The 22,990-nt window shown below is 36.2% G+C and overlaps 2 protein-coding genes across 2 annotated transcripts in view; one reads left to right on the plus strand and one right to left on the minus strand.

Moving 5' to 3' along the window:
- Nucleotides 1–21,731, minus strand: part of LOC131425595 (transmembrane protein 181) — a 34,862-nt gene extending 13,131 nt beyond the window's left edge. The window contains exons 1-2 of the mRNA XM_058587610.1: nucleotides 20,502–21,731; nucleotides 20,152–20,429 (exon numbers count right to left, since the gene is read on the minus strand). Of these exons, the coding sequence (XP_058443593.1) occupies nucleotides 20,152–20,429; nucleotides 20,502–21,381 (1,158 nt within the window). The 5' untranslated portion in view covers nucleotides 21,382–21,731. The remainder of the gene's footprint in view (nucleotides 1–20,151; nucleotides 20,430–20,501) is intronic.
- Nucleotides 9,424–12,132, plus strand: LOC131425597 (kelch-like protein 25). The gene is made up of 2 exons (XM_058587612.1): nucleotides 9,424–10,430; nucleotides 10,484–12,132. The coding sequence occupies exons 1-2, from the start codon at nucleotides 10,405–10,407 to the stop codon at nucleotides 11,574–11,576; spliced, it is 1,119 nt and encodes a 372-aa protein (XP_058443595.1). The 5' UTR covers nucleotides 9,424–10,404; the 3' UTR covers nucleotides 11,577–12,132.
- Nucleotides 21,732–22,990: the final 1,259 nt, after the last annotated feature.

Here is a 22,990-nt window from a genome sequence, read left to right on the forward strand (position 1 = left end):
GAACGCGTTCTGAGGAAGAGAACAAAATATCTGCAGTTGTACAACAATTCGTTCGAGGAAAATTATCTGAACAGTGTTTAATATCGTAGTGAGTGCCACAATTTGGTCTTTCGGAAAGGTAGGAATGAATCCCGTACAGCACCCTGATAGTTTTTTTCAATGAAATGCAAATCCGAAATGAAATCGACATTTAAATTCTGTATGCGACTATATATATATATATATATATATATATATATATATATATATATATATATATATATATATATATATATATATATATATATATATATATATATATATATATATATATATATATATATATATATATATATATATATATATATATATATATATATATATATATATATATATATATAAATTATGCCGTGTACTATCGCGGTTTGAATAAAAAAAAAACTTTATTTCACTTAATTTTCGGTTACATGGATTCGCTTACGTTTCTCACTCAAGACTGCCTAAAAATTCCTATCGCTAAACCTTTTGTTAATTTGGATTTGACAATTCAGCAAAGTTCGATATCGTCGATCGGCCACGTTGTCTTCGATGTCGTGTGGTTGGCGGCTGGAACGGTTGCTATGCCGGGTTTACCCCGTGTCAGCATTTTCCTTGCTGCGTTGGTCGGCGGACTCTCGGCTGTCGCTATGTTGAACTATGGGTTCTTTACTGTTGACGTTGCTGTTCCGGATCCGGTATTTCGTAACACCTCCCCTCTAAGAGCGTCGATCGTTCTCGGTCGACTGTTTGGAAGCTGTATTGTTGGAAGCTTTTTGAAATGTATCGTCTTCGGTTCGGTTTTTTCGATTCTGATCTCCGAAATTTCGGGATCCGCAGATTTTCTTGTGGTGTGTTTATCTTCAGTGAGTTTCCTGTTCTTCGTGGTAGCGATTACCAGGATGAGAAGGCTAATGATTACTATGGTGACGATTGTACTTCCGACGATGGTGGTTTTTCTGTGTTGGTAAGATTTTAGGTTGATCTCTTCTAGGAGTTCCAGATTTTGTATACTGAGGTCTTCACTTTTCTCTTGTATGTTATTGGTTGTTTCTGGGTGTTTGTTGTAAGTTGGCAACAGGTATTCTTCTTTTGCTGAGAATTCGTCTTCTTTGTGGAAAGTATAGTTTAGTACGTTTATGGTGCAGTTCTCTGTCTCGATGACGGTCGGTTCCGTTATGACTGTGGAGTCGCCGCAGGAGCTAGAGACTTTTAGATGAATGTTTGTATCGATGAATATGACGCCTCTTCTGATTTCTTTTATTTTAGTCGTTTGATCTGTTTTTCTTATAGGACATCTTGGTTTCTGGTGTGTTAGAATTCTATAGATGCATTCGTCTTCCAGCGGTGTTGAATTGTCGCAAATTTTACATTTTTGTAGTTGTGGCAATATGTGGTTCTGTCTTTTAGCTGCAAATTGGATTTTTGTGCTGATTCTTGTTTGATTTATGCTGGTAGCCTGTAGTTCTAGTAGCTCGTAGGGGTTGCTGTCCAGAATTGGTATCTTTATCAGAATAACGATGTTGTCCTTGATGATTGTTGAACTTGCTGAACTGAATTGAAAAATCTCGTCTATGAATTTAAGGTTCATGTCCTGCTGTACTAGTCTATGGAAGATGTATTCTTTCTCTTCTAACGATAGTATATTTTTATTCAATAGATCTTGTTTAGAAAATTCAACTTGTTCTTCTATGTCTTCTAGTGTATGGATGAGAGAATCTATGCTGAATATTAAGTTAATGTGTTCTGTAATAGTATCTTCTCTAAGTGTGTTGTTTATTAATGTTATTTGAGAACTAATTTTCCTAATGACATTTGTGACATTATTTATTCTGTTTTGGAAACTAGTATTGATATTGATTTGTTTCATTTGGTTATTTACAATTTTGTTTTCATGATCCTGTAACATTTCTAGGCTTAGTTGTATGGTTTTTAAATCTTCTTCGTCGGGATTACCTGCTATGTATTTAACCATTGTTCCTAATGCGTTGATTAATCCGCGTTTCTGTCTGTGGGGCTTAAGGCTTTTAAGTTTCTCTCTAGCAATTTTAATTTTTCTTGAAAGTGTTTCGTGTAAGTGATCTCTAGTTTTGAGGGATAGGGTTATTTTCTCAATATGGTTGATGTTTAGTTCGATGTTGCCTAGATCGATTTTTTTAACGATTCGTTCGTATCCTAATCTAATTCTAACTGTGTCAAGTTTAAAGGCTATAAGTCCATTGTTATTTGTCACATCTTTGTAGATTGTAGACGATACGTAGTGAGTCAAGAAAATTCTGAAATTAGAGTAGTAGTGTGAGGTTACTTTTTCAGTCGGTTCTTGTGGATTTTTATATTGTTTGTGTCTCTGAAAGTGAGTAGATTGTCGGTCTTTGTTTTTACTAATTTGAATGGGTCTTTGTCCTTTGTCTGTCTCTGTGATATTCTAACGTATTTTGTTTCGTGAGGTTTAAGTTCGAGTGGTGTTTGCTTATTTTCGTGTTTCTTTTCATGTCTTTGTTTGTTTTGTTGTAGTTGCGTTTTGACTGCTGATTGAATATTGTCTGCTGCCTCTTGTAATTCTTCTACGTTCGTGGAGTTTGAAACGTTGAAGATGATTTCTCTAGGCTTCCTTTTTGTAGCTGAATGTATAGTGTTATTGTAAATGTCGGTTAAAAGATTCATTACTTCAATAATTGGATTCAATTTGTTTGGAAATTTATGCTTTAATGTTCGATATAACTCAATTATTGTAGAATGAAATCTCTCGATTATTCCGTTTGATTGAGAGTTACTGGCATGGTGGATGGAAATGCCAAGATCGTTCAGAAACCCTGTAAAGTCTATGGATATACATGCTGGTTCCTGGTCGCTGACGATAGTTAGTGGTCTGCCAAATATTCTGATATGTTCACTAAGTGCTCTTTTTAAGTCAACTATTGTTCTAGTTTCTAAAGGAATTATGTTAGCGAATTTTGAGGAGTCCACTATCGTCAACCACTTTAGTCCTTTCATGAAAAAAACATCTATGTGAACTCGTTCGAAGGGTTTCTCCCCGAAAATGCTTTTCTGTATTAATTGTGGCGGGTTTCTATCGTATTTGCTTTTCTTGCAAACGCCGCAACTATCTATTAGGGCTCTAACCTTTCGATCGAGTTGGGGAAAATAATACCTTTGTAGTATTTGGGCTTTGTTTTCTTTTATGCCTCGATGTGCGTATTCATGTGTAACTCTTACTAGTTTATCCTGCTCTGCTTCCAGCCTGACGTCCTCCAGTAAAATTTCTGAAATTAGAACTTTGTAGATGTGATTAGATTCGAAATGTTTCTTGTAAGTTTCCTGAACCAGTTGTCTCAATCCTATGGGTACGCGTAAGCAATTTATTCCTCTGGGGTTGAGATATCTTTTGAATAATTGTACTATATCTATTTCGGTGTAATTTGGTTTGAGGATTGTGATACGTCGACGATTCGGAAATATTTGCTCTGACACTTCGGAATCAATGTTTGAAATTTTCAGGATGAGTTGTGTCTTGAATGTGTTAATTGGTTTTTCTGTACACCAAATGTAGTAATCATCACTAGAGTCGGCGGAATGTATGGTTGTTCCCTCACTCTCTGTTTCTTCATTACTGGTCTCGTGTTGTGGGTTCGCGTTAATCTCGTTTGTCTTTATTCTTGAAAGTGCATCCGCGACAACATTGTTTTTGCCTGGTTTATAAATTAACTCGTAGTCGTATCCTTCAAGTTCTAGTTTACCTCTAAAAATGCGTTTGTTTGTGTTTGAAAGAGAGTAAGTTAGCGGTTGGTGATCTGTAATTAGTTTGAATTTCCTCCCCCAGAGATAGTGTTCGAAATGTTTAACGGCCCAATACATTGCCAGGAACTCTTTTTCAGTTGTTGAATAGTTTTCTTCTGACCTGTTTAGAGTTCTTGACGCATAAGCTACTGGACGATCTTTTCCGATAGGTCCTTGAGAAAGTACGGCTCCTATCGCAAAGTCACTAGCGTCAGTAGTTAAGTTAAATTCTTTAGAGAAGTCCGGATGAATCAACACTGGATCTCTCATTAAGATTTGCTTACATTTTTCGAAGCAGAGTTCTGTTTCTGGCCCAATGATAAAATCCTGGTCTTTACGTAGTAAGGTAGTAAGCGGTTTCACTAGTTTAGCAAAATCTTTAATAAATCTCCTATAATATCCCAAAATTCCGAGAAATTGTCTCACTTCTTTTTCTGTTTTCGGTAGTGGCCAATTTTTAATTGTCTCGATTTTGTCCTGATTCGGTCTTACGCCATCTTCCGAAACTGTATGTCCTAGAAATTGGACCTCTTTGCGGAAAAATTCGCATTTATCAAGCTGTATTTTTAGATTAGCATCTTTTAATTTTCTCAAAATTTTGTCCAGGTCGATTTTATGTTGTTCTAGAGAGGGTGAAAATACAATGATGTCGTCCATATATACCAGACAACATTTCCCAATTTCTTCTCTCAATATGCAGTCCATTACGCGTTGAAAAGTCGCAGGGGCGTTTTTCAACCCGAATGGCATACGCGTAAACTCGTATTTACCAGAGTTTACTGAAAATGCCGTTTTTTCAATGTCTTCGTCATCGAGCTGAATTTGGTGAAAGCCTGATGCGAGATCTATAGTAGAAAAATAATTTGTTCTTCCCAGCTTATCTAATATATCGGTAATCTCCGGTATAGGATATCTATCACTGATTGTTTTTTCGTTCAGTTTACGATAGTCTATTACCAGTCGAAATTTTTTTTGTCCTGAAGAGTCTGCTTTCTTGGGTACTACCCAAACTGGTGACGTATATGGAGAGATAGATTCTCTTACAATACCGTCTTTCAAAAGTTTATCTACTTGATGTCTCACTATTTCTTCAAAAGCTTTGGGGTATCTGTAGGATTTGGTATGGATCGGTATGTTGTCGGTGGTTCTAATTTTGTGTTTTATTTTGTGGGTAAAAGTGAGGTTGTCGTCGTTGCAGTACAAAACTTCCTTGTTTTTATCAATTGCTTCTTTCAGAGCAATCTTTTCTATTTCGTTTAGGTGTTCGTCCCTTATTTCGTACTTGGTCGTCGTATGTTTTAGGGGGATTTTCTCAATTTCGTAGTAGTCCTTCCCTAGTTCGAGCTCATTAGAATTTATTTCGACAGATCTTTCATCGGTGTTTTTCTTAATTGCCAAAATTGCCTTTCCGTTCATTTCTTCGTATAGTCCTGGTAGTATTGAAAAATGTTTGAGAACGATTTCCTGATCGATTATGAATGAACCATTTCGTCTCACAGGTATCTGGATGAATTGAAATTTGTGTTCAGTTAAGTTCAATTTTTGTTCTCCTGGGAACATTTTTTTCATTTTAATTAATTTCTTTCCTATTTTCAAGGTATTGGTGGATGTATTAAGAGTCGCTTTAATTTCGCGTAGAGACTCGTAACCAATAAGGCCATCAAAAAATTTATGGAAGTTGAAAACGTAAAATTTAAATTTTTTTCTGATTTGGAAAATATCTATTGAGGCTGATTTGTTAATCTTATATTCGCCCTTGATATTTGTTACTGTAGAAGGTGGTTCATCTTTACAGTCTTCAATGTTGACGTGAGCCGGAGAGATATAATTTTTTTTCGCTCCTGTGTCGACTAAAAACTTTAACTCTCCTTTAGTGGTCATGATTGAAATTCATGATGGTATGAAGCTATTCTGGCTCATCATTTGTTTCGATTTCTTTCTTGGGCAAGCTGAAAATTTATCTCTTCTGAAATTAAATATTCGTCGTCTTCGGAATCGAGCGTAGTGTCTCTTGTGTTTTTGTTATGGTATTCTTGTTCTAGTTCGTCATCGGAGTCGAGTTCCGTGTCTATTTGTTTTTGTCCGTGGTTGTTAATATGCATTTGGAAACATGAGTCCGCATAGATATGTCCTCGTCATTTTGTGAACGGTTTTTAAATTTACCTGATGGGGTCTTATCGTGCTGACGTGGGTTAGAATTCCCTGCATTTAGTTTTGTGTATTTATTTTGTCCGCTATTCTGTTGAGTGGAATAAGGTGTCGGATTATGTGCTTTTTTGTCGAGTCTAAATCTATATGCCGCATTAGAGTACTGTTGCGTAATTTCGAAAGCATGTTCTAATGTTTCAGGTCTGCAACTTCTCACGTGCATTGATATTTCCTCGTTCAACCCGTCAATGAACCGTGTTAGTGTTATGAGGTTTATGAAAGAATTGATTGCTTTTGTGGATGATTTGTAGTCGTCCATATTGGCGGCTGCTGATTTAATAGCAGTATCTATTGCTCGGATTTTATTATAATATTCAGACAAATTTTTCTTGCCCTGCTTGACATAAAAGAGTGGCTGGATATAACTTGTTATATCGCGACGGTCACCGTACGCAGTAAGCAGCGCTTCTTTAATTTCCTCCCACGTTGTGGGGTTACCGGAAGCTATCAAGATTTCTCTTGCTTCTCCCGTGATTTTATTTTTTACACTACGGACTATTTGTCCATAACATATATCATTTTTGTATTGTTCAAAAAGTTGTAGCGTTTGTTCGGTGTCTTGCACCCAGGCTAAGACTTCCTTCTTATTACCGCTAAAATTTGGAATATTCCTGATCGGGTCAGGTGTAGTGTAGCTAAAGAATGGGTCATTCTCTTTGCTCTTTAAAGAACTTATCGTTTGGATTAGTTGAGCTTGGTTTTCGGTCAGTCGCTTGACTTGTTCGACCAGCTCTTGCGTGTCAATTGGTTCCACCATAATTCTATTTGCGTCGAACCTTGCACTAGTTTTTGGAATTTTTAATTTTTGAATATCACGGTCTCTAATTGCCAGTGATATGTTCTGCAGTTTATTTTGTGAATTTTAAACTTCTAGTCACACAGAGTTCAGCTACTAATGATATACCCTCACTATTTGCCTACTACCTCGTTTCTAGTTTTTCACTGTTTTTAGGCCACTCTTAGGCACTCGTTTTCACTTCTTAATAATAATAATAATAAGGTGAAGGTTACTTACAAGATGATTCTTTTCATCAGGGAGTCTGCTCTTTGAGTGTGTAGCGATTATGGGATGGTTCCAGGTGGCGGGCTCGATCCTTTCCGATATCTCAAATTCCGGATGTCCTCTCCGAAATAGCTAACGCTGGAATGTCGGTGTCCTCCGTGTTCCCCGTTGGACGTCGAATCGTACCACTTTTTTCACGATAAAAGATGTTCTTGAATATTCACTTCACTAACACTTTTTGTTTCGTTTTTTACCACTTGGCTTACAGACTGCGCCAATTATGCCGTGTACTATCGCGGTTTGAATAAAAAAAAAACTTTATTTCACTTAATTTTCGGTTACATGGATTCGCTTACGTATCTCACTCAAGACTGCCTAAAAATTCCTATCGCTAAACCTTTTGTTAATTTGGATTTGACAATTCAGCAAAGTTCAATATCGTCGATCGGCCACGTTGTCTTCGATGTCGTGTGGTTGGCGGCTGGAACGGTTGCTATGCCGGGTTTACCCCGTGTCAGCATTTTCCTTGCTGCGTTGGTCGGCGGACTCTCGGCTGTCGCTATGTTGAACTATGGGTTCTTTACTGTTGACGTTGCTGTTCCGGATCCGGTATTTCGTAACATATATATATATATATATATATATATATATATATATATATATATATATATATATATATATATATATATATATATATATATATATATATATATATATATATATATATATATATATATATATATATATATATATATATATCTATATATATATATATATATATATATATATATATATATATATATATATATATGTATATATCAGTTCAAATCAATTATCTACATTAAAGATATCCACTTTAACATTTGATTTGTCCGTTGATTAATAAACTTTTAAAGAATCACTGCAATCAAATACTAATAGATACTCAGAGAGAAAAGTCTAATTTTTCATTTCTCACTTTCTATGAACCTGTACAAATCTGTATTAAATTTAGGAAATCTGTACTTTGATTTAAATCAGTATACGAACGCAAAAATCTAAACAATACAGATCAATCTGTATAAATGGCATCTCTGGCTCTACATTTTGTTTTAAGAAGGGCTAATGAATAAATAGTAACAATCACAGTTTTGTTTTTATTTAAAGTTCACCAAATTAACTTTACAGTAAAATTTTAAATTTAAAGCGAAAGGTAACGGAAACGACCGAAAAAATTTTAAACGTTGAAATGATTTCAAACTGGTTCTAAAAATATCGTATGTTGTCTCATAGTTGGCATTAGGCCATTTTTAAAAATAATTCTGACATTTTGAACCTGAGAGTGTAATAGTGGCATATTTTGTTTTGATTGCTGTCGCCATTGCTAATTTATAGGACGAATAAAGGACCAACAATAGGATGGATAAAAATCCATTTAGATGAAATTAGGAGCAGAGTAGTGAACACATCATCATAAGTGTTTTTAGCTGTTTTATGAATATTAATTAAATTTTCAAAAATATGTCAATCAGCTCTCAACGTGCAGCAAGGCGAATGAAGCAGTAATATGAAATAGTTATAGTGATTTTAGCACAGACTAACAGACAGGACACTCAAATTAGATTCTTCAATCATTTTAACGGTCATTTCGAATATTCCTTTATTTGGGACAGTACTCACATGTGTCATGATGGCGCCACGTTACCCTATCAAAAACATCCTGTCTGTCATGTAGACTGTGTTTATTTTTTTCATTTACCAACAGAGTTGCCATTCATACAGAATTACCTGTAATGTATTGATGTGTATACATCCATACGAATTTCATGCAGGATACAGATTTAATACATAATTCCAAAACTATATAGGCACAATTACTTCTCATCCTACAACGCAATACAAAATCGAACCCGTTTTGTTACAATATTTACTTGCTTCTGGTCTGTCGCCACTTAATTTCGGGTGAAAACTACCAACACAGTAAAAAATAGTCTAGATGAACAACGTTGAGTCAAATAAATGGTTACCTTCCAACATCGCGAAAAAGTTAAATATATTATCAACGTAATCCAATAGTTTATTGTGACGATTCATTTTCAAATATTTTGATGAAATCAGGCATCCCTGCAAGCAGCTGATCGGTGTTGACAAACGAGGGGAAACCAACTAGTAAAAAAACTTTTACATAACACAAGGGGTGTACAGATAGTAAATAGTTCGCGCAGTACAATATAGGTGGAACTAGTGCATCACGAAAAATTATTTTTATAAGAACTTACTCATACTGTCATGTCTGTTAGTCTGTGATTTTAGTGGCTAAATCGGGGTTTGAAGGCGTCGTCCTTACAAATGAGATGAAATAGTTCACAAAAATATGTGAAGACGAAATTTAATATAAATGTTTTTTCAACTACAATTAAATTTCAATTCCATATACTTCTCTAGATTTAAAAGTTGACTTAATATGACAGTCAGGTCATACAACTCTCAGGCCGCAGACAGAATAAACACGAGAAGCTGATACGAGCTGGTGGATGGCATTAGCAGACCAAAAGAGGGGAGCATTAGAGTGCCTATAACCAGAGTGACGACATCTCATCCGTAATTTTGGCAACAATTCAAAACATTCCATTAGTTTTACATTGAATTGACAGGTCGTTTGCTCGTTTGGAACTGGGAGCTGTCATTGCAAACGAACAGCTGTCGCCACTCTGATTATAGTCACTCTAGGGAGCATACTTTCAGCAAGCCAAAGAGGCCCTGTTAGAGTGCAAGCGATAAATCTGCTCAGCTTTCCCTCTGACAAGGTCCTTTTAATTTAGTGTAAGTACATTACTCGCTTTGGTCTGTACCAAGTTTGGCTGTGCTTTCTCGTGCTCTACGGCCTTAGCCTAACAATAAAGCTTCAAATTGTAATATAAATGTTTTTTTTTGTGTTGATCATCAAAAATATGCACAAAAATTTTTACTTCAATTTGTGATTTGTCTGTTGTTTAATAAACTTTCGTCTCCTCACTGCAATAAAATACTGAAAGATAGCTCTGACGAAAATTCTGTATTAGATCTGTGAGGATGTAAAAATCAGTATAATACAGATAAATCTGTATAAATGGCATCTCTGGTCGTCATTGAAGTTTCTATGCCCGGTGAAAAATGAATGGCGACCCTATAGTGCGACTAAAAACATGAACATGAAAAAGTGTTGATTTTCGGCAGTGTATTAAAAGAAACATATTTTAAAAAGCTGTCGATTTTAGGCAATGTACGGAACGTGCGTGCAAACAGCAAAGTATGTTCGCTCAAAAATGATCAGCCAAAGGCGAGATATTCTTTGCAAATTTGCAAATTCCTTGGAGAGCATTGTTAATCCACCTCGTGATTTGAGTGCTTCGAACTTGGTAAATAATTGAACAACGTATGCAATGAACGATTCTTCTGATATAGGCAGGTAAGTAGATCACATTTTTCAAATCTGATTTGTAAGACAATCGTAATTTTTAGCCTGCACACGATGATGGGCTCAACTGATTCAATGACGGAGTGCCGAATGAACATGGTCAACAACCAATTTATGTCCGATATTGTTCTAATTGTCGGCACTGGTAATCAAAAGCAGCGAATTTTTTGCCACAAACTTTTTTTAGTAACCGCTTCTAAATATTTTGCCACCATGCTCTCAAGTGGCTTCAAGAAGACTACCATGACGGAAATCACATTGGAAGATACAGATTCAACGTGCTTTTTAGAAATTTTACGATTCGTTTACTCCAACAGGATGAATATTACGTCGGATAACGTGCAGGAGATATGCAATCTTTCTGAAAGGTACTTGTTTCCGGATGTGTTGGTGCATGCATCCGAATTCCTGTTAAAATCTGTCACTGAAAAAAACGTGCTGCAGATTCTGCAACTGAACCGTCGATGCAAATTCGAGAATGTTGATGCACGATGTTTGGATATAATTACACGAAATCCTATGTTATACTTTAAAGAGAAAAGTATCACTTCACTCGATGCCGATTCGTTGGAACTAATCTTTAAAGCGAGACGTATAAATTGCTCGGATTATCAATTGTTGGAAGTATTAGAAAAATGGAAGAAGGTTGGTAACGCCGATCTAATTCAATCGAAAGCTAAAGCAGAAACGAATTTGAAAGCAATTATTGAGAATACTCCTCGATCATTGAAATGCAATACTTTAGATGTATTTGGAAGCTTAACAAATGAACTTGATGACAGTATGGATTTCCGCATCAATTCGAAAAATCCAATATTCCTGCTAGGTATGGGAATATATTTTGAACCGGAATGCAAAAATCTTTCTGTTTCTGCCCAAATAAGAGAAATATATGCACGTAGACCTGTCGAAACCGCACATGGTGAACTTTCGATCGAGAATACAGACACAGTTAACATACTTGATGCGTTTTTACCTTGTACTAAATTATTACCACAGCAAGATTACAGGATTATCTTGTCGCAGGATGCGGTTTGCGTGAAGATGACGTCATGTGTGCATGATAATATTGAAGTAAAATTCAAACAGAGTCACAGTTTCTTGGCTTATTTTCTTTATATGGATTGTAATGACTAGTTAAGAATAATGAAGAGATTACAATAAAATATTCAGGCATGTTTATTCTATAGCTCTTGCAGCACGTGTCTGTCAAGTATTAAAATAAACTATTGTATTATTGTGGTTTTCAGCGGGGCATAGAATGCGTCGAAATCGCCGCTGAATAACGAAATAGTGAGTGTCAGAATTACAGATGACAGGTTGCAGATTTGCATATAAATTTGCCGATTTCTATTGTAAGCAGACTTGGCTGACTTTTTTTTACAGGTTTTTGAAACTTTTATATATCGTCAAATTTACAGGCTCAAAATAGCGTTAGGCTTTTTGTTTGTTTTGTGCTTGCATTGGAGGATTTCTAGTATGCAGACTTGAAAATTTTACCTTACCAGGCTCACAGATTTTCAATTTTTTGCAGACCTTTTTTTTTGCTCACCAAAATAAAACCGATCATCTAGGGCAACGGCTCCCTATTTCATCTGAGCTCCTATTTTCATCTCATCCCTTCACCTCATCTCTTTGAACATGAATAATATTCTAAAACCTACCTGAACCAAACTGTGAAATGTTTTAAAAAGATTATGGAAGCTGTTGTCACACTTTCCTATTGAAAGAAATGGTTTTAAGTTCTTCGTGTATCGTTTTTTTCATTTAAAATGAACTCATTTTTCAATTTAGGACACATTTTCGTCTCAAGATTTACAGTTCGTCATGTTTCTGATTATCTACTAATCGATTCGTCTCAAAACATGATCACTTTTTCGCACAATTACACTACCATTGAATGCTGGATGACTTCATAATTAGTAATGTTCACTTGCCACTTGTTTAATTAACGATTTAAAACTTCAAGAATTACCCGACAAACAATAAAAGTCTTTAAAAATATGAGATGAAAGTTTTTCACTTAGTTCACTTGATTGCGCTTTGTTTTCATCTCATTTGGTTTCGCAAAGTTGCCAAGTTATCTCATATTGTTACAAAAAATAAATTGTTTTTCTTCTTCAAATTATTACCAAAAAGTATGTTTTTGGTATCCGTGACATTAGTTTAATTATATTATTGATATTAATTGTTAAATAAAACTGTTTTGGCTTCGAATATTACCAGAAAGAGCGTGTTAAATACTAATGAAATAACCACTGTGTCAAATCTAGTAGCACTGGTTTCATTCCGCTATACGCCAACATAACGCTGTGAAGTGTGTGTGTGTGTTTCATCGGCTGTGCACAGAGATGCCAGGTATTTTCATAGAAAATTTGTATTACTTTGCATAGAAAGTCTATATCTGTTCTATCTGTTTTCACTAATAAAATGATGTTAAAAGATAGTTCTTTAGATCTCCGTAAGTCATTGCCCCATTGATTAGATAATTCAACGAGTAAATTTTTTTACCAATAATAATAATGTGGAAAAATCCTGGTGGGTACGGTTGTATCGTTTGAGTTGTATATCTGGCAGCGGTAAGGCAGTCGGTCACCAGAATGTCTGCAAGCCATATTTTTCCAGCTGGCAGCGTTTAGTCAGCCATCTGGCAGCCATGCGAATGCGGGTGAGAGTGTAATAGTGGAATATTTTGTTTTGATTGCTGTCGCCATTGCTAATTTATAGGATGAATAAAAGATCAACGATAGGATGAATAAAAATTCATTGGGATGAAATTAGGAGAAGAGTAGTGAAAACATCATTAGTGTTTTTAGCTGTTTTATAAATATTAGTTCAATTTTCAAGAAATGTGAATCAATTTTCAACGTGGAGCAAGGCGAATGAAGCAGTAATATGAAATAGTTACAGTGATTTTAGTGGCTAAATCGGGGTTTGAAGGCGACGTCCTTACAAATGAGATGAAATAGGGAGCCCTTACCCTATTATGTAACGGGAAGCGTGCACAGACAGTTTTTTGGCTTGATTACAGATTTTTGAAAAAAAATGACCTGGCATCCCTGCTGCAAGGAGTTAGTGTCCAGGTGATTCCAAAACTGGTCCCTACAGCCAGAGATGCCATTTATACAGATTAATCTGTATTATACAGATTTTGACATACGCATACAGAATACAGATTTGATACAGATTTCCTAAATTTAATACGGATTTCCCAAGAAGCAAAAAAAGCTTTTTCGTATGAGGAATCTATTAGTATTTGAATGCAATAACGAGAAGCAAAGTCTTGGCATTACATTCCTTTTGTGGAATTTGACAGAAGGAAAGAATTGCTCATTGAATCTACCATTCTACCGCCATAATGTGTTGGTTTAACATCTTTTAACGTCATTTTATTGTTGAAATATATTTTATTAGTGAATACAGATTTTTTATACAGAGTAATACAGTGTGGTGGCCGTGTTCGGAGGCTGACCGATAATGAAAATAAAACGACCCAAACATTAAAACTGACTTTATTAATAGACGCACATTTAGAGGTAAAAACGCGTGTTACTTATTCTACTACATATCACATTCTGATCCTGACACATGGACCGGATGCTGGTCGGTGCATCAACTGAGTGACAGCTGGACTGCCACCAGTGAGCCCAGCAATTACTATTGGATTGTAGGGATGGTCACGTCTCCAACATATAGATTTCCTATGAAAAAAATCTGGCATCTCTGCCTACAGCCCACTAGTGGGCATGAGCTCATTTTCAGTGGGTAGTAAACTTGAAACTGTTGACAGGTGGGCAATGAGTCGCAAATAGTGGGCTTCAATACTTAAATTTTTTCTGAGAAAGTCCCTGAGTAAAATGTATTTTACAAATGATAAATTTATATAGACATGTGGGTAATATATCATTCCGAAAAACAATTCCATTCCAATCTATCAGTTGCTTTATGTGATTAGTGCATTATTTAATTCTTGTGAGATTTGTGAGAAAGAAAACGAAAGTAAGAAGGTAAAAATTTGAATGCTGTTTCGACCAACAATTGGTCAAATGAGAATGAGTGTAAATAGCAACCCATACACAACCTGACAGAAATGAGTCTGTTTCATACACTGAAATGAAAATCTTACTTATATTCATTAGATTTGTCATATGAATCGTATGCAGAATATAATTTATAGAGGTTATATGAAAACTTATACAGCCTCATTTTTGTTTACGGCCGTATGCGATACGTTCGAAAGTATAGCAAATTCGTATTCTCGTTTACGTTCGAATCAATCACACTTTTAAACATCGTACATGCATAAAACCAACGCCCATCCAACTTTAAACCGACGACACGACCAGGCACTCCGAAGAAAAATCAGCATTAAAACTGTTCGCTAACGATTCACCGCCAGTTACCACAAATCTAGCGACCCCTTGTAAATGATAAAAATAATCTTCTCGAGGAACACTGTTTAAGTTGCTATGGACTAGTTACCAAGGAATCCCAAAACAAATAAACATGGTTTGAAAGCGGTGGAATAGTTCTATTAGTGTTAAACTTTGTCCAAATTAAGCAGAAATGCATTTAAATGAACTCGATTTTCGGAATTTAACCGAAACTATGGATGAAACCAACGAACGAGGACAATGATCTGCTTCCAGCGATTCATCCGTACACTTCAACTGCTAGCTTTTCTGGGCAGTAGGATTCGGTGTAATATACCGGTGTCAAAATTGTTTTGTGTCGGTTGATTGCGCAGAAGTGGAAACAGTATTTCACCGAATAGGCCACTATTCGAGGATTACTAGTGGAATTCCACAAAGAAATCATTTTACCGTACGTTATACAGGTACCGCAGAGCACTAGCCTCGCTCAGCTCGTTGTCGGTCATTTCCATGTCTTCCTTCTCACACAACGGTTTCAAGTCAAGACCTGAATTTTGAACTTGGCTTTATAAAAGACTAACTCATACTCCTCAATTTTTACATTCCGCTCGAGTCAGATAAATCCATTAAAATGTTCCGTACTATAATAACCGATCTGAAATTTATTTTGTTTACATTCATCTTGCCTTCGATATGCAGTAACCAAGGTTATGGTGACTGTTATTTAAAATCAATAAATATATCAACTTGTGCTGCCAGTTTAAAAAAAATCACTAGCGTTTCCGATTTGACATTTCCAGTTACTGAGGGGTAGTTAAATTTACGATACAGTTTTGATAAACGAGTGGCAGGTCGTGTCGTCGTTTAAGCTATCAGTTCTGGTACAGATTTGAGTTGTAAATAAAAATCTTTGATATCATTTGTTATTTGACTTGTTTTTTCACTGATTTTGTATCATCATGTTTGCTTACGTCCGTATCGACCATACGACGAACACATGCTTTCGAACGAATGCGAACAAGCCATTCTTGTTTTCACTCGAACGTGTACGTACGCGATTCCTGTGCAAAAGAAGGATCGGTAGCGCAGGTAGTTTTTTAAGGAAGATTGCAAGCATCAAGGAAGTGACGAATGCTACATAATAAATAAATATCGTACTCAGGACCAATTTTATTCAAATCGGTTAATGAAATTTTCAAATTATACTTCGTGCAAAGTAAAAAAAAAGCATTTGAAATAGCAGTCCGATCAGTAGTATCTTCGAAAAATATGTTGCATTTTTCTTGCAATTTTGTCATGTTTTCGATAGCCTACATATTTATTTCATTGGTAAAATCATGCATTTAATATAAAATAAAGCATGTTTACCCATGGCGTATTTTCCATAAAGTACTTAATAGATGCAAAATTGATGCGTAAAAACTTTGAACCTCGCATACATTCAAAGGCTCCCTAGAAAAAACAGCATTTTACTATACTGCTATGCTTTCTAAATGATTTATGCAAAACACAAATTTATGATTTGATTACAAATCACCTTTAGATTCGAAAATAATGTTGTTAGAGATTGGTTAAACTTTTTTCAATGTGTTCGAACGGTTGATTCGCAACATTAAACTGACGAATCGAAACCACGGCATTTCGTCTATTCGTCCGTAAACGGAAATGGGACATTTCGTTCGTACGAATGATGTTCGAATACACGTTTCGTTTGAAACTAAAATGGCATACATTCTAGCGTTTCGCATATGGTTAATCACATGAATTGGACTGATTACATCAAGGCTTAGCATTTATTTTAAGAAGTTTACTGATATTCGAATATTTTGTGACAAACGATTCGCGTTCGAATTCATTCGAGTGAAAACAAGAATGGCTTATTCGTATTCGTTCGAAAGTACCCGTTCGTCGTATTGCGGATACGGACGTAAACAAAAATGAGGGTGATAATCTTTATTTAAAGTGTACGTTAAATCTAAATAGACGTTACCATAATGAAAGTTATAAGAATATTCTATATAATGTATATTGAAGTCCGATGGAACCTAACTCGTTACATAATTTATATTCATTGGATGTGTTTTATGAATCGTAGGCAGATGGTATTTCACAAAAGACATAGGACAACTTATTACTTTTAATGGAACTCACATAAAATCTAAATGATGTTCAATAAATTTTATATCTTCATAATCTTTATGATATTGATAATCATACCATATACAAGTTATGCGAAAAGTCGATAAAACTTAATTTTAATATTCATTACATTACATTTTAATTTTTTTTTCGGTTTTTTAACGATATCAAACTAACTGGAGATTATAAGAGGAGAAAGAATATGAAATCATAGAGCCATAGTACTCAAGGAAGAGCAAGGATGTGAAGAATAAAGTGCGGAAAAGTGAGACGTGACAAGGGTCATTTAAGTAAGCAGAAGGGATCTCGTATCTAAACTTTTACCTTCTACCAGAGGAGTCGAACTTAGGCATCTTGCCATTTACTGTCCGAACCGGCTTTATAAGTTTATAAAACTAGTCATATGGTATAGATAAACCTATCTATATTAATTCGAAATGAATATAATATGCGCTTCATAAATTGTTTCAATGCATGTTGTGTGGATATCTAGTAATGGTTATAGGGCGTGTCAATAAATTTGACTCAGACTGGAAATTTCATTCGTTATATGAAAATCTTGTAAAAATAACGTTACGAAGAGTTTTATGTTTCATAAGATTATGTTATATTTTTGACATGATGTTTAATAAACTTTGTAGCTATCATTGGATATGCTTATAGTGAAAAATCATTAGAATGTCATATAATGTGAAAATGAAAATTTAGCTCAGTGTATATGTTCCACTGAATGCAGGACGGCGCTAGCAGAGCCGGTGAAACATGTTAAGCCCAGGTGGGTAATTTTTCGTACCAGGGAGAACGACCCACTATTTTGAAGTATTATTTATTCGATTTTTAAATAATATTTTGTTTCGATATAACTTTGCATGAGACGCGTAAATTCGAAGCTTGAAACGTTTTCGATATTTTGTTTTTTTCTGATTTTAGCGTGGCCAAATTAAGCAGTCATATGGAAAAAATGTGAGCAAGTTTTGATAATCGTTACATTTGAACACAAAATCAAAGTCCGACTGAACTGGAAGTGCTTTTATGATCGTATGCGAAAATCTGGGCATGAAAAAAATCTTTTCCAAATAGGTGCCTCGTTCGCTCACAATCTATCAAAAGCAACAACGCATCAACAATCCAGAGAGCTGGTCGGCACTGTTTAAGCGCAAAAAAAAGGATTTCTTGCGTTGGTATGATACAGTGCACGAAACATGGATCTATCATTTTTCTCCAGAGTTGTTTCAACATTTAGACGGGGAAAATGCAACAGGTAGCTGCAACAAGTATGGCAGTTTTTAGATGCTCGAGGTATAATTAACGTCGACTATCTTGAAAAGGAAGTACCAACAAAAGTTTTTAGTTATTAATGCGTTAGGAGTTATTAATGCGTTTGAAGTAGGGAATCGTAAAAAACGACCTCATATGAAGCAGAAAAAATCATCTTTAACCAAGACAATGCACCGTACCACAAGTCAATGAAAATAATGGCCAAATTGGACGTATTGGGCACCGATCTGTTTCTTCACCCACCATATTCTCAATAACCTAGCCCCCAGCGACTACTTGTCATGCGATGATCTGAGAGACTGAAGCCTATTTTAAGGTCATGTACAAATCATTCTATAAGTATGATATAAAAAATTTAGATAATAAATAAAAAAATTTTGTTTAAGAAATGTTGTTTTCCTAGTTAGTTCCTGAATTTTTTGGACGATGTGGAAGCAACCTTCTCTACGGCGGTATCGAACCGCACAGAGTGCAAGTCGATTCGACACTGTTACTATTATTTTTCGTTAGAAATTTCAGGTGGGTAACTACCCACCTTTGGAATTTTCGGGTGGGTAGTACTACTCACCGTACCCACCTCTTTCACCAGCCCTGGGCGCTAGTGTACCTAAGCAACACGGGTGCAATGAATTACGAAACAAAAACTGTGTATGGTTCCAGCAATATACTTAAAATGAGCGTAATTTTCATATTGTGACTCACGCAAGAACTCCTGAATGAAATAAAAATATTGCGATTTTTCTAACAGCGCTGCATAGCAACAAACTCATCCATAACACCCGTCATAAATCTACAAGCATGCGTATTTTGTAATTTTTCCTATCTTTGAATTCAGTCTGCCCAACGTTTTCTCTTTGTTCTGAAAAGATAACTATTAATAGTAATTGACAGAGTTAGAAATGTAGTGTTTTATGAAATGTGGTGTGTGACTAAAGAGAGGAATTAGTATCCATTTTCTAGGAATATTTGTTATCATTGGATAGTCTTCTGAAGACTCGGATGAAGATAAGGGAACCATAGATGTAATCTTGGTTTGTAAATTAGTAAATTGTTCTCATAGATTCAGTAGAATAAATTACTTCACGTTCATTGTTCATAAAAATGTGATGAACTACTTTTAAACCTTCTATTGATGAAAAGAGAAAAATTATACTTTTACGAAACCATAGTAACTGATCATCATAATTATTTTAATAATGACAAGAAATGCTAGTGAAATTTCATTTACTTATTTAAATATAAAAATTTAAACCGCAGATTGTCACAAAACAGATACGTTATTTCCCAATGTTATTCCATTTACGACGCCATTGTGGAACCAGAGAACCAAAACTTTTACTTATGTCGTTTTCGCTTGAGAAAACTGAAACACTTCACGAAACTGTTTCGATTTCGCACTTAGCAACGAGGGTTTGAGCAAACCTGATATAAAAACCAGGTTCGAAACTGACTCGATTTTCAGTTCAACAACGTTGAAACTAGGTTCGAAACTGGCTTCAAACAAACGGTTTGACAGCAGTTAAGTGAAAACTGGGTTAGGTTTGGCATCAAGCGAAAACGACATTATATTCTCGGTATATGGGAGCTGTCAAGTTGTCCACGAGTTGGAAAAAAATAACAATGCTTTCTAGCAGGGTTATTTTTGACAACATCAAAATAACCACTCGAGTGTCAGATTTCAACCAAAAGTTAAAATTAAAAAAAAAGTTAAAAGATATTTATGGAGAATTTTGCCATTTCTGGACGACTTTGGCGTGGAATTGCTCTAAACTGTCCAGATTATTTTCGATACGAGAACGATCAAATCCGAAATTACTCTAATCCTCCATATGTTTTACTTTATACATTAAAAATTCCATTTCCGCGAAAATATCGGAACCTTATTCCAAAACTACATCAGAAATGAATCTCTTTATACTTACATTGTAGTTGCCGGTGTCCACAAAATGGCTGTAGGTCGGATCTTTCATCTCGTTACACTTTTCCCAGGTCGCCAGAACGACGGCACACAGCCAGATCGGCATGATGACAATCAGCTTCGGTACGTAGAATGTCAGCCACTTCCGTTCATTCTGTCGCAACCCGTGGTAGATGCAGAGCCAGAATAGCAGCAGACCGCACAGAAACGTGGCCTGCAGAATGGCATCGATCATTCCCGGCAGCCAGCTGTTCATTAGGAAGATCAACGGGAAAATTGGATCTGAGGAATAGAAAACAGACGGCCGTAGAACTTAGACGGTACGATCGATGTAGCGATCGCAGGACTACTCACTGTTGTAGAGTAGCAACAGTGGCAACAGAATCGACATCCACCGCTGCTCGATGGACCAATCGTAGATCGGATACTTGCGAAGGGTATGCGCGAACCAGCAGGTCACGATGAACGTAAACAGTAGGAAGATAAATCGGAACCAGATTTCGATTTGAGTGAACGCCGGATTGTACGTCTTAAAGTAGAACTGCACACTGTTGATGGTGTACCGGTGGTGAACGCTTTCCAACCCGTAGAAGCGCACCGTAATGATATAATGGGCATAATCTAGGAATCCTAGATGCAACACAATAAACTCATCGCACGATTCCCGAGCACAGCTGAGATGACGCGTTCGATTCTTGCCATGTTCCAACCGGAGAATCGTCGTCGGTTTGTGTTCCAGCGTAAGCCCATCGATTCCAACGCTAACGTGAAAGCTTTTGTCGAAAATCTCATCGTCGTTGTTGTCCGTCTCGATGTTGCAAATCAACCAAAGCTGCTGGGAGTAGGTCGTCATCAGTGGAGTTCGCATCACGAACGGTCCACTGGCCAGATAATCCCCATTCGTACCGGACGTATTGGGCATCAACGAGCTTCCGGTTACCATGGTGGTCAGGGTGATGGGTGGTCCGGCCAGCCCAATGAAGATTCCAAGCCCGAAACAGGCGAAAAACGCCAGAAACACCATCACGAACTCCCGCTTGTTCATCGAGTACAGTCGCATATGGACGGATCGTTCGCAGCGGTCGTGGTGATAGGCAGGGGCAATATACTTGTTAAACTCACTGAACAAATCACTGAACTGCGAGAGGCTGTTTTTCAACCGCAGGAACAATCCACCCGGTGTCACGTAAGTGTGACCGAGTCCGGAGGTATCCTGGGGTGGTTTGCCTGCCATTTGCACTAAGTTTCGCACACTTTTCAACCGAATTCACGGAAATTTTCCTCCAGAGGCCATCTTTTTCCGTAGCAGTATGATGGAAATTTTTACAAACTTATCGCAGATTTACCCTTTTCCCCATATGTTTAGCTAAAGGATTTCAAACAAACAAACCAACACTTTACAAACGGTTCGGAATCCGTCCAACTAAGACAGGAAATTCGACGACAAAGCTTTTTTGCACGCAGTGTTTTCCTTTGAACAACCAACAATTGTTAGATCTGCGTTTTGCGATGCTTTTTCTGTTTGTCAAAACAAACCTCTTTCACAGCAGGAAAATCGCTATGCATTTTCCAAAGCAGTGGTTGATAAGGGGAAAAATGGTGTCGTCGTCAGTGCGCAATCGCGCACGTGCCATTCATCCTGGCAGCGCGTGTCGTGAGCTCCCGGTCACATGGCGAACCACCAGTACGCGTAAAAAAAAGAAAGGTAACGTATAAGAGTGACATTTGAATCCGGCTGTAACCCTTGCCCGCCCACAGTAGCTAAATTACATCGGGAATGTAGTCATGAATCTCAATGTTGGACTGAATTGAAGAACACTAGTTGGAATTGTTCATAAACCAGAAAATCTCGTCGGATTATGAAATTCGTAAAATTGACATATGTAAATTCTCGGTGAAAAAACCACATCAGCAAGTGACAGCCTCCCTTTGTTTAGTTTCTTTTGTGAATATTGTTTTTATACTAATACTATCCTCAAAATGTTTTTGAATAAATGGATTGAGAAATGTAAAAAATATTAGGTACTGAATTAAATTGCAGAACAAAGTTTTCGTTATTATAACTTTCACAAGACTTTTGTAGTGGAGGTTTTGAAAAATTTTCCCTCTCAATCCGAAGACAAACTATAGAACTACATATAGAAAACATTTATAATCCTCATGACTGAAAGTCATAATTCATTCTTATGACTTTCTAAGAATGTAAGTAAATCATAGATTAAACATAAAACTCATCTTAGGCAGTAGACCATCTCGCGAATTATTTTAACGTTTAGTTAGAATATGACAGTCAAGCAGTTATTTTTTGTCGAGTAGTTAAATTTAACTACATCCCACATTATCAGATCCGAATGGATTCCGAATCGGCGAGAAACTTTTATTCGGAACTTCATGTGGAATTAGGTTTTTGCACGAACATAACATAACCTCACAAAAATGAACAAAATGAATCAATTTTGACAACTATCAGTGGTTTGTCTATGTGTTCATTGCATTCATTCTAATTTGAATACGTGTTAATAGATATGTAAACAAACCACTGATAGCTGTCAAAGGTGAACTCCATTCATCGGCAGTTCATTCGAGTGGCATCGTGCAAAACCTAATTCCGAATCAATTTCAACTCCAGTGCAACAACCGATTCTGAATGAATTTCGCCTACAACCGGTTGATGCGGAAATTTGTCGGAATTGAGTGAGAAGATGCGAACTGAATTCTCAATTCGTCTTCTTGTTATTCTTTCCCGATTTTGCACGTTGTCGTGCTGATTTTCTGTTTATTTTTAAATGAAAACATCATATAACCGATATGTCAATTTAAATCTTTAAGTTTTTCGGATATAC

This window comes from Malaya genurostris, chromosome 1, assembly GCF_030247185.1.
Source record: "Malaya genurostris strain Urasoe2022 chromosome 1, Malgen_1.1, whole genome shotgun sequence".
NCBI classification, from domain to species: Eukaryota; Metazoa; Arthropoda; class Insecta; order Diptera; family Culicidae; genus Malaya; species Malaya genurostris.

Bases quoted from the DNA above. Each gene is read 5' to 3' on its own strand.
- LOC131425597 (XM_058587612.1), top strand. From the start codon at position 10,405: ATGAACGATTCTTCTGATATAGGCAG. The intron at 10,431-10,483 runs GTAAGTAGATCA...CGTAATTTTTAG, and splicing joins GATTCTTCTGATATAGGCAG to CCTGCACACGATGATGGGCT.